Source organism: Gadus macrocephalus, chromosome 22 (assembly GCF_031168955.1).
Source record: "Gadus macrocephalus chromosome 22, ASM3116895v1".
NCBI lineage: Eukaryota > Metazoa > Chordata > Actinopteri > Gadiformes > Gadidae > Gadus > Gadus macrocephalus.
In genome coordinates, this window is record NC_082403.1 from 6,707,172 (window position 1) to 6,719,910 (window position 12,739).

General features: G+C 45.3%; 1 protein-coding gene across 6 annotated transcripts in view; it reads right to left on the minus strand.

The window, feature by feature from the left end:
* ptk2aa (protein tyrosine kinase 2aa) overlaps window positions 1-12,739 on the minus strand; it is a 59,078-nt gene that overhangs the window by 23,037 nt on the left and 23,302 nt on the right. For all 6 annotated transcript variants that reach the window (XM_060043468.1, XM_060043463.1, XM_060043467.1 and 3 more), the window contains 8 exons: window positions 12,272-12,334; window positions 10,480-10,534; window positions 4,552-4,692; window positions 4,218-4,295; window positions 3,499-3,606; window positions 2,535-2,652; window positions 2,222-2,252; window positions 656-720 (listed from right to left, as the gene is read on the minus strand). In XM_060043468.1, the coding sequence (XP_059899451.1) occupies window positions 656-720; window positions 2,222-2,252; window positions 2,535-2,652; window positions 3,499-3,606; window positions 4,218-4,295; window positions 4,552-4,692; window positions 10,480-10,534; window positions 12,272-12,334 (659 nt within the window). The remainder of the gene's footprint in view (window positions 1-655; window positions 721-2,221; window positions 2,253-2,534; window positions 2,653-3,498; window positions 3,607-4,217; window positions 4,296-4,551; window positions 4,693-10,479; window positions 10,535-12,271; window positions 12,335-12,739) is intronic.

Consider the following 12,739-nt stretch of genomic DNA (forward strand, 5'->3'; position numbering starts at 1 on the left):
GAGAACAGGAGAGAGCAACATGGAACATATTTCAAACAATAACACACAGAGAGAGACAGAGGGAGAGAAAGCGAGATACACACAGAAAACGAGAGAGAGAGAGAGAGAGAGAGAGAGAGAGAGAGAGAGAGAGAGAGAGAGAGAGAGAGAGAGAGAGAGAGAGAGAGAGAGAGAGAGAGAGAGAGAGAGAGAGAGAGAGAGAGAGAGAGAGAGAGAGAGAGAGAATCACACAGAAATATCCCACTGTGAGCAGAAGCAGTGAATAACTAATAAAAAAAAAAGACAAGAAGGGCAGAAATGCTGCAGTCAACAAGAGAAAAAAAAGACGGGAAGAGGAAAGATTGAGACAGGAAGTAAGAGTGACACAAACGGAAAAGACTGGCACTGATAAGAGTGTGTGTTGGGGTGTGAGTGTGTTCAATTCACTTTTAATCATGTCAAGAATGCTCTGGCTTCAGCCAGTATTAAACTCCTATATAGACGCAAACAATGGAGGGGTCTCACTCCAGTTGTTGACATAGGATCCAGCTGTGTTGGTGTGTGTGTCACTGCATATCTGTGAGAGTGTGTGTGTGTGTGAGAGTCACTGTATATCTGTGAGAGTGTGCGCATGTGTATGTGTGCGTGTGCCTATGTGTGTGTGTTGTTTTCCTACCGGAGACTGAGATGGTTCTCACTCCACTTTTCACCGCCTCGAGTTTCTTCTCACTGTTGGACAGCCTGGGGAGGGGGGGAGAGAGAAAGAGAGATTGTGAGAGAGAGATTGTGTGAGAGAGAGAGAGAGAGAGAGAGAGAGAGAGAGAGAGAGAGAGAGAGAGAGAGAGAGAGAGAGAGAGGAAAATGGGAAAGGAGAGAATAAAATGGAGGAGGAGGAGATGGAAGAGGAGAGAGGAGATAAAGACAAGGGGAAGACAAGGAATGGGAGGAAGAGTGGAGAGGAGGAAAAAGTGGAAAAGGAAGTAGGAATACGGGACCAGAAAGGAGGAGAGGGAGAGAGGAGATAAAATATTAGATGCAACAGACACCCACGAGTCACTACTCGTACAATAACCAAACTTGAGCAAAAACCATAGACAATAGCAACACAATTAAGCAACATACCTAATAGCATTTCAAAACGTGATGCCATCAATAAAAAATAAACTCTGATATGTAAGATCCAGGGGTTCTCCAACACAGACACATCAACACGCTAACACACATGTAGCCCGCAGCACTAGCTCCTTGACTGTGCGGTTCCTCTGCTAACAGCTAGCCCAGTTTACTGAACTACTATCTTTCCATCACCGCTCTCTGCTCTACCAGGGGGAGGGAGAGGGAGAGGGAGAGAGAGAGAGAGAGAGAGAGAGAGAGAGAGAGAGAGAGAGAGAGAGAGAGAGAGAGAGAGAGAGAGAGAGAGAGAGAGAAATGAAGAGAAGTGTGTTTAAGGAAGGAAGATTGACGGGAGAGTGGGAGGAGAGTGGGAGTCACAAAAACGGGAGGAGACTGCTCCAAGTGTATAAAAAAAGACTTGAATGGAAAAAAATCGGGCTCCTGGACTTATCTCCTTATTTGACCAGAGAGAGAGGGGCAAAACTGAGAGGGTGATAAAGAGGGAAAGTGCACAGGAGACACTGTTTTTATTTCCACGTCAAGTTATGCACAGATATGAATCAAAATAATTTACTCTAGACGGGAATGACGGCCATCCAACGAAATATGTGATACTTGAACAGCCTGTGTTGCTTTAGTTTACTTTTTCCTCGTATAACTCATTTCTAAAAGCATCTTTATTGCCCCCTCTTGGAAACAACCAAGCACTGCCCACAAATCTATTTCAAATTAGAAGTGCAATGTTTGACCCAGTCTTGCGCCCTTAGGATTCAAAGGGATGAGCGGGTTTTCGCTGGCCTCCAAACAGTTCCACAGTTTTGTTTAAACAGTTTCTTATCTTCAATAAGAGATCCACACAGGAAACACGTTTGTGGTTTAGACATCTGCTGCTGTTTCACAATGACTGTAAATAATCAAACGATGCAATGCAACCGCACAGCATCTATTAAATAGTAAAGGAAGTGAGGCTTTGATCGATGAGTTGCAGATTAGAAACGCATCGAAACCAATTTCCCTCAAGCTTGGCGACATCATCACACAACATTATCATCTTCACACTCACACACTTTCCCCGATAGAAGTCTTGCTATTTACAGCACTTTAATACCCGCCACAAGAAGGTACTTACTTTGGGATGGAAGGTAGTGCTCTCTCGCCCTCTAGTGGACAAAGAAAGATCAGGATTCAGAGTCACACAGAACAATTGAAAACCACTATACAGTAATGCAATATTAATTTACACAGATACAAAGAGACTACTTTAATAGCAACAATTTTTTTTTAAACTACAATATATTTATATAATTAAATTCCAAAACAACCTATAATTCATGAATTTCTATTCGAAAAATAAATAATTGTTTGAAATATGTTTTTAGCGGTATGTATATTCAGTATATATATTTGTACATAATAAACACATGATGTTCACTGCTGTTCACCTTTCTGGACCCTAACGATGAAGGAATGGGTTTCCATGGAGACAAGCCGACAGTAGCCATCGATCAAGTCCGCCATGTTTTCTGCCATCGTCAGCGATGCCGTCGTCACTGTGAGAGGCTGTACAAACGCACACACACACACCCACACATACACACAATAGTGAGTGAGATCAGAGGGTCAGCAATGTTACAATGATCCATTGTAACGAAACATACGCTCGCTCTCCCTCTCCCTCTCACTTGCACACACACACACACACACACACACACACACACACACACACACACACACACACACACACACACACACACACACACACACACACACACACACACACACACACACACACACACACACACACACACACACACACAGATGTTGTACCAAAGGACCCTACAACCACAGCCTTGGCAGTATGTAGCAACTTCATCGCGGTGAAGGGCCCATCAGTAGTGAAAAGCTCCACTAGAACAACAGTGAATGGCCCTTCCTTTGCTAAGTCTCTCTATGTAGGGACAATGTTGCCCCCCTCGGATCTCAAGTAGGGACAATGTTGGCCCCTAAGACTCTATGTAGGGGAAATGTTGGCCGCTAGGATTCTCAAAGTAGGGACAATGTTAGAATTTGACCGAAGTTGGGCCAAATTGTATCCCTATGCCCACCCCTTACTCTCTCTACTCCAGTCACACCAGATCAAATGTTACAAACCTCTGAAACGCATTGAGGGCAGTTACAGAGCAAACCCGAGAGTGCACTCGTTCAAATAATTTAACCTTCCAATTTGAGCCACACAGGTGTGAAATGTGAGTGATAAGCTAGATGATTCTAGATAATAATCTAGATAGTGTGTGTGTGTGTGTGTGTGTGTGTGTGTGTGTGTGTGTGTGTGTGTGTGTGTGTGTGTGTGTGTGTGTGTGTGTGTGTGTGTGTGTGTGTGTGTGTGTGTGTGTGTGTGTGTGTTACCTCAGCAGCTCCTGCCACGTTGACCTGCAACATGCCCTTGCGGTCCTTCTCCTCCATTGCAGAGTACTGGATGGACTGGACCTGAGTGAAGTTCGCCAGATGGGTCGGCTACGAAGAACAATAACACAAGGCCAATCAGACCGGATGGCAACGGTACAGTATGCATCTTTACAATGTGTTTGAGTATACTATCTAAAGATGATTTTCTGAGAGTACATTGTGTGTGTGTGTGTTTGTGTGTGCGTGCGTGTTCTGTTTATATAATTACCATTCTAAATATATCCGATCAAACGGATAATTCTTTCTCTGTGACTGGTGGGTTGGGGGGTACTCCGAAATTGCTTGAGGAAATACCCCTCGAAATGTCAGTGCAGAGCCCTGCGTTTGTGTGTGTGTTATTTTTCTGTGATATCTTTTGTGTATGTGCGTGCAAGCGTTCGCGCCCGTGTGGGTTCATGCGTGTGCGAGTGCGTGCGCCTGGGGGTGTGTGTATGTGCGTTTGTGTGCGTGTGTCATTATTTGCGTGTGTGTGTCTTTTTGTCTGAGTGTGTGTGTTATTTTGTGTTTGTGTTTGTTATTGTGTGCGTGTGTGTTATTATGGGTGTGTGGGTGCGTGTGTGTGTGTCTTTTTGTGTGTGTGTGCGTGTTATTTTGTGTGTGTTTGTTATTGTGTGTGTTTGTTATTATTTGTTTGTGGGTGGGCGTGTGTCGGAGCTGACCGTAGAGCCCTTGTCGGTGAGGTAGCTGATGCCCTCCTCCGGCCCGATGGCGAGCTCCACCTGGATCACCCAGCTGAGCTGGAACCGGGAGAGAGACGCCATTCAATACCCACCAGACAAATGCACTCTCAGGTTCTGCAGCCAAACCCATTAGCGTCGTCGGAGCCCCGCCTCCGAGAACAGCTCACGTAACGTTTATTTATTTGTATGTGTGCTGTACCAGATCTCGCCAGTAGGGGTCACCATTACACCACACATTAAAATCGATTTGTCGACGCAGCAGGGAAGCCTATACATGAATGAGAAGATAAGGAGGTGACCTGACGAGACCTACCCCCAGGGCGCATTTGAAGCACTCCTTGTCATAGCGGTAGACAGGAGACAGGATCTCCAGGAACTTCATGATGCTCTGCTCGTCGTTGAGGTTGGCCACCTGCTTGAACGTCTGCTGGATCAACTTACGAAGGGTCTTGGCCTACGAAGAAGAGACAAGAGAGTCAACGGTCGTCCTGAGCCTTTTAGCAGACCCATGTTATGAAGGAGCAGTTAGGAGTTTGGGCATCTTGCTCAAAGGGGCTACATGAAGGTCGGAGACATTGGGCATCAAACACAGGAGGTTAAACACGCTCGTCACTAATACACTAACCAGCCTCTCAAAGAAATTCTCCCGTCCAACCAGTACTAGTCCCAGCCCTAACTAGGTTGATAAATGCCACTGCACACATTGTAAGAAATAAACCAATGACACACCGTTGACCAGATATATTCAACATCGATCTACTCATTCATAAATCATAAAGAAACACTGATGAACAAATATGGCATTCAGAGAGGACGGGGATAGGATATGTTTAGCTGCATGAATGACAGAAAAGGGAGACGGAGAGGGAGAGGAGAGGAACGGAGACAGGCGAGAGCCATGGCCGTGACAGCCACAGGGAGAAGGATGATATTGACTGTGCTGACACACACTGGGGCTCCAATCAAATCGATCGGAACACGTGATTTAAGCAGAGCTGCCGGTTTAGCTCAATACGGAGGGATCAATACTATTGTCTGTTAGTCACTTAAACACTCAACGCAGAGCTGGGTGCTATCGATCAAGAGTCAACTGGCACAATATTGCAGGGCAGCTACACCACTGTTGAGCCTACTTAGTGGAGGATTCATTGGGAATGATGTACATTTGAGTTAGTATTAGGAAGAGCAGAGAGAGAGAGAGAGAGAGAGAGAGAGAGAAATGAAGGGAAATGTGTTTAGGGAAGGAAGAGTTACGAGAGAGGGGGGAAGAGGGTGTAATCCTTTCTAATCCATCATACTTCCAAGAATTTCCTCATTCACACACCGAGGGAGAAGAAGATGTAATGAAATCAAACCACAGTTGGATGATGACTCGGACCGGCACTGTTGGTCCCCAAACAGACGACACAACCAAACCTAGCCCAAATACTGTAACTAGACACACAAAAACCATCCAAACTTTTTTCTGGCCTGACATTACGATTGATCAACAACCCTGTCATGCCTTTCTATCGACGAATCGAATAATCTGAGATTCAAGGTCACTCATAAAACTATGAATTACATTTTTCAAGCAGGGTCAGAGAAATAACCGACGATAAAACAAGTGTAGGGCAGAGTGTGCAGTGCACCAATGAAAACCATATATTGGTGAATGGCCAAATATAGGACATAGACCTATAAAAAGCAGCAGATATATAGATTAAAATAAGAGATTAGAGAAGATTTACAGACATTACAGAACGGGCTTTACGAGAGAGGCCTAAAAGGCTTTTTTACGCCCATTTTTATGCCACAGACATGTCTGAAAGCTACTGGCAATCCGGGATATAAATTAATTTAATTAGACGAGTAGAATATTTATTTAACCGACCACAGCGACACATACAATTGTTTATATGTGACCTATGACGTGGATTAAACGAGGAGGACAAGAATCTATATTTGGTCAAAGCCCGGAGCAGGGATGCACTAGAAACAAAGCACAGACTGTCGCTAGGGGTGGCTAACGGTGAGCTCAGGGTCCTGGCTTTGCTCCAGTGATCTCGTCCTGGGGCGGAGTGCTGACAGACTGTAGCTAGCCGGGGCTAACTGTTAGCTCAGGGACCTGGCTGCCAGCCAGTGATCTCGTCCCCAGGCTGAGGAAAGACAGACTGTTGCTAGCGGTTAGCTAAGGGTGCTGGCTACTCTCCAGTGATTATGAAGTTTAGGACACACTCCTTAAAGACGCAGTGTGAAGAATCAAGTGGCATCTAGGAGTACAGTAGTACTCAGCGGAAATTGAATATAAGACTCATAAGTATGCTATAATGAGTGTATAATCCCAAGACAATATGAATTGTGTTGTTGTCATTATCATGAGTCCTTTATATTGTCGGGAGTTGGTCCTCTTCCACACTTATACAACGCACGCCATGCGTCTACCGTAGCCCAGAAGGGAAAATCATTTCTAGAGAGGACGCCTTTTTAATGTTTGATCATAATTTTTATCTCACTTGTAAGCTTAGATCTGTAGTTTTACAGACTTAATAATCAAATGCAATACATGAGTCTATCAAAGACACTCAATACTTGACATTTGGCTACTCAATGCCGTAGTAGACGATGACATAATTTCGGAAGCAGCAACTGGCACCTTACAGGACAGTACAGGACACTGTCGCTCTCTTAAGTCGTTAGAAAGAGGGTTGAAGGGAGCTGGTTGGTTGTTCATTTGGTTGCAATCTGCAATCTCACCACTAAATGCCGCTAAATTAAACACATTGCACCTTTAAGTTAGATCAGTGTGTGCGTGTGCATGTGTTTGTGTGTGCGTGCGCGCGCGCGTAGATCTTTCATCTCATGTTATACTTCATGCATGTGAATGTCTTTAATGTGTGTGTGGACAGATATAACAAACAAATATGAAAAGGTATATTTTCCAACTAATAACCAATGCTTTTGCTTTCAGCCATTGTTTGGCCCGTCTGTGGCAGCCAGACTACGCTGTCCATCCCAACGACATCACCTCAGGCCGTCCAAACCTCCTTAACGGACCCAGTCCACCCAAGAACCCCCGCACCCCTGAGCTTAGACATCAGCCTGGGGTGAAACACTGGACACAGGTGGTCCGCCTGGGTCCGGTGTGTGTGTCTGACTGTGTGTGTCTCTCACACTTCACTGATGGGCCCTCCTTTCATTGAACCATAGAAGAAGAATAGGTCCCTGCTGAAGAGCCCCCCCCGCCCCCCTCAAGGGCCCGTTGTTCCACGGGGTGGGATGGGAGCCATTAGAGCCATCATGGCCGCCCCAGGGAGTCCCCGAATGGCCCCGGGTGCAGAACGTTCTAGAATCACGGCCGTTATTGTGGTCAGCAGTGTTGAAATGTTTTTTGAGCTAAATATGTGACCGTCCTCGGCCCCAATGTTTTTGTATCTGATGAAACTAATCAAGCGTGCTCAATTTGCTCGGCTCCCTCGGTAAATACTAAATCCTTTACAACTTTCAATCATACATACGTATGTGTTGCGTGCACATAGAGCGCAAAATACGGCTTGGATGAGGGCTCCTCACATTCGTGATGCGTTTACTCTTGATGGGATCGTTGATGTAATCCCCTAAAATTACACACACAGACACACACACACACACACACACACACAGATAAAGCCAGCATGTGGTTTCCACCCATCCTGGAGGGGGCCAGCGAGTCACTATCTTGCCCCTAGATCGCCGTGACGACTGAACTGCAGGCAGACAGATCACTACGGCGATCAGAGGGGACCACGGCGTTCTTGAGATAACAAAGACCCATGTGCTCCTGGGTGCTCCCACATGATGTCACCTGGGCGGCTCCAATGGGACCGCAGTCTGAACAAGCAGCTGACGTGCTTGCTTTGTTTGTTCCTGTATGTTTGATTTGCAGGAGTGGCAATGAAAAGAACATTTGCATCGACTAACATGTAACTCTGTCCAAATCCTTGAGTGAACCACTGGCTCCCTAGTCCTATATGTTTGAATCCATTTCATTCCCTGTTCAGTATCGTATAAAACCCTATTACATATTCCCCCTAGGAGTCCCAAAGCTGGTGTTCAGCAGCGCTGGCAGATTGTGGCGTGGTCCCCTTGATGCTGTTGAATTGACACAGAGGACTCACAGCTCACTCTATCAATCGGAAGAGCAATGAAGTTCATTTGCACTTAACCTCTACTTACGCACATCCTATCAATTATTAACCAGCCGCATTCCCTGTCCCACAGGAAGCAATTCATTCATTATTCATCTTATGTAAATACACTCGATCATCACTGCTACTTCAACCCAAAGAAATGGGTGACAATTTTTTGCAAAGAACTGAAAGTGAAAGAAAAATGATGCTTATTAACGGTGTGTGTTGGTGTGTGGGTGGGGGAACAACATGCATGGACGTGTTCATCTCTGCCTGTGTATTGATGGATGTTAAATGCCCTTCTATAAAGGCATTTCGGGTCTATTGTGGTCACCGACCTCCCCTCCCCCCCCCCCCCCCCCCCAACAACATGAATAGACTCATAGAGTCATTAAAACATTTCAGCCACCGACTACCATCAATCAATTTTTACTGCCACAGCCATCTGTTCCGGCCTCGCTCTCGCTCTCTCTGTGTGTGTGTGTGTGTGTGTGTGTGTGTGTGTGTGTGTGTGTGTGTGTGTGTGTGTGTGTGTGTGTGTGTGTGTGTGTGTGTGTGTGTGTGTGTGTGTGTGTGTGTGTGTTGCAAGTTCAAGTCCAGTGACACAGAATGAAAAGGTGTGTACCCCCAGCGATCCAACCAAACATATATGAGACACCCTGAGGTGAGGAAGAGTGGAGGAGGAGGAGGAGGAGGAGGAGGAGGAGGAGGAGGTGTGATTGAAACACTGGAGGAGTAAGAGGCGGGAGGAGTGGTAGGAGTCAGTAATCTTAGAGAACCCAGCACACACACACCCATCTGTCTGCTCGCCTGGTGACACCAGACCTTTTCAGGTCAGTGGGCCCCTTATTCACACACACACACACACACACACACACACACACACACACACACACACACACACACACACACACACACACACACACCCCAACCCCCACACACACACACACACACACTCCCCCCAACCCACACAGACACACTCCCTAACACCCACATTCGCACGTGCCGTAAATTTATCACTGACTGTGGCTCGATTTTCTATTCACACACTCATGCACACTCACACAGACACACATTCCACCAAGACAAATCTCACACACACACACAAACACACATGTCTGGAAACCAGGGCACAAGCTCAGAGACATAATAATTAATGTTGGGGTTTCTGTTTCATTGCATTCTGCTATTCATCATGATATGTTCAACAAAATGGGGTGATAACAACTGGGATTTACTATGTGGGCTCGTCCTCCACCAAAAGGGGGGGCTGCAATTATGAATGAACACTAGGATAAATGTTCTAACGCTAACCCTGTTCTGCCTTCATAAAGACTTGATGAGTGTACTCGAGGTAGAGTCACCTCAACATGAGCCTGCAAGTTTCCGCAGCCAGGCGTTTTAATACAAGTAACCTGACCTACGGTGTAAATCAAAGCCACCGCAATGGCTTTTGGTATACATTTTGTATTTGCGTTTTTGGAAACATGTGTATTGTTTTTTCTAATGTCACTTACTTTATCGTCCTTTCTATCCATCTATCTAGCCATACAGACACAACACCTCTATACTATAGAAACATGTGGTATTTAAAGCCTCCACCAACACTACCCACCTCATAAATGCAATGCATTACTATTAAGTACAATATATTTTTTTAGTAAATATTATAAGACTAAAAGTAACCTACTGTACATCTTCTGTCAAATTGAATACAGAAGCTGACAGAAAGGACACGCACATCCCCGTCAAATGGTTAATCCCTTAGGAGAGGCGCTCGGTCTATCCTTTTGCGGAGGCGCTGCTCGGGGCCTTTAGAGCGCTGTGGGAATCTCTGATCAGCAGACTGATTGTATTCAAGCGTTTATACCACAGCAGTTTGTATGTGATTCAACGACTGATCAACGCTGGGTCTGGCCTGACAAATCCGATTTTTGCTTTGGAAAAAAATCGTAGCAGAGGACCCCTGCTACACACCCATGTGGGGTGAAATTGTTGTGCGACAGAAAAGAGAGGAAATAACCAGTTGGTTTGGTTTTCTCTTGTAGAGAGGACTTGCGTCTGTTCAACTGTGGGACAAATTTTCACCTCACCTTGACCGAATCCAGCAGATTCTTGGGAAAGAAACGCCTCAAACCCACGTCCTTTCTGTATTCGGGAAGAAGAGATAAAAAGAAAATTGTCACACAAATATGGTATTTTCTCATGCTCGTAAAGCAACATAAATTGCGAGCAACGTCACCAAGTTCTGTCAAACAACATAATGACAGTAAAGAATGTTAATGGCTCAATCAGACAAGACGCTCATAGGATGTACTCCAGCATACCAACACTGTCCATGGGAGATAAGGGAGAGGGGGGAGAGAGAAGGGTGAGAGAGGAGGGAGAGTGAGAGAAAGGAGAGGGAGGGAGGGAGGGAGAGAAAAGGGAGAGAGAAAAGTAGAGGGAGGGAGGGAGAGACTGGAGGGAGAGGAGAGAGAGAAGGAGGGAGGGAGGGAGAGTGCGAGAGAGCGAGCAAGAGTGGGAGCGAGAGAGATGAAAGGGAGCGAGGGAGAGGGAGGGAGAGAGAGAGAAGAGGGCGGAAGAGAGGAGAGGAAGAGAGAGAAAAGGAGAGGGAGGGAGAGAGAAAAGAGGAGGGCGGAAGAGAGGAGAGGAAGAGAGAGAAAAGGAGAGGGAGGGAGAAAGAAAAGAGGAGGGCGGAAGAGAGGGAGAGAGAAAAGGAGCGGGAGAAAGAGTATGGGTAGAAAAAGATACTCAACCGCGGCACTAATGACTTACCTCAGTTCATAAAGTGGTAAACTTTACGAGGCGGTGATATAAATAATGCTTAGGTATAAATCATGGGAGGAAAAATATGCCTTGAATAACAGTGCCCTACTCTCCGACTCTCACTTGGCCTCAAACAACCCTGGTGTACCATATTGATGCAATTAACCGAGCGAAAGACAGAGCAGAGCGCGAGAGAGAGAGAGAGAGAGACACGACAGACGAATAAACAGACCAACGGGACAAAGGAGGTTGGAAGAGAGGGAAAGAAAGAAGGGAAAGTTACTGAGAGCAGTCATAGATCGAGATGACAAGGGGCCGTCTGCCGAATAGGAAAGCTTGTTAGGGCTGACAGACCGACAGTCTCGGTATGGACAGGGGACGCTCATTAGCATTCAACATCGTTAGCGGAGAACCCCGTTAGGGCACCAGCCTCTTAATGGGCCCCATTGACATCCAATAGCAAGCGTTTATCTAATGAGCAAACGTTACTGAAGTCCTTTTTATATAGGATGGTATTCGGTCGGTCCTAGTTAGTTTTTCAGTCAGCATTATCATCTTTAAGTCCTACTTTTATGTTCGTTTTTAACCCGGTATAGCACTTTGAGATTTGGATTACTTGAATGAAAGTTATGTAATAAGTAACACATAAAACGTATTATTATTAAAGAGGGGAAAGAATTGCCTCTAAATAGCTAATGAATGGGTGAATATATTAAGCACTCATACAAATCAATGTATGATTTCTAATGCAACTGTTAACGCATTGCGTAAATAATTGAATGTATTTTTCCCTTTTATTTTCCGACCTATGTCCCAAAATAGCATTTTAGAATAAAATATACTGGTTGTGGCGGAGAGCGATAAACTCAGTTTGTCTTTGAGGTTCAGATTTAATATTCACTCTTTCAGCGACAACAAAAGAAAAATACTGTTACAATATTCCTTCTGCTCTAAGCTCCCGTTGCGTCTAAATAATTCTCATGGTTTGATATTGCATTGTGCTGTCGTTGGTGTTGTGGCGATTAGTTAGGCAAGAGATTCCGCCAATGTTTTTAACCATACGATGGGAGCTAAACACGGCAACACACATGAGCTGTTTGAGGGAAAGATACTCACTCCAGTAGCTCATAGTTGGACTTCTTATCCAGAGCATTCCCCCTCATCTCTCGGAAGAACCTCCTGTAGGAAAAGCCAAACAGAACGATGGAGAGGAGACCGGGTCAGCCTGACTCAAAGGATGTTCAACCCAAAGCTCATAACATGCAGTCGACCACGAGGATTGGAGTTGGTTAATACCATACAAGTCATAAAACCGAGACTTGATTGGAAAATATGCCTCAAACACAAATAGATGTTTTAGTGAAAAACTCTGACAGTGAAGCGAACAGGAGGTCAAAAATGTATCGGTTCATAATCAACAGAGGGTCATACAAATTGGTGAGCTGTTCTTCACATGTAGAACCACCTACATGTTCTAGGGTGTTCTTTACATGTATTAGACGGTGGGTAAGGGGATACCACACCCGACAGGCAAAAAGGGGTGAAATATTGCTTTGAGTCCAGGTTTAGTTTCACCGAATCATG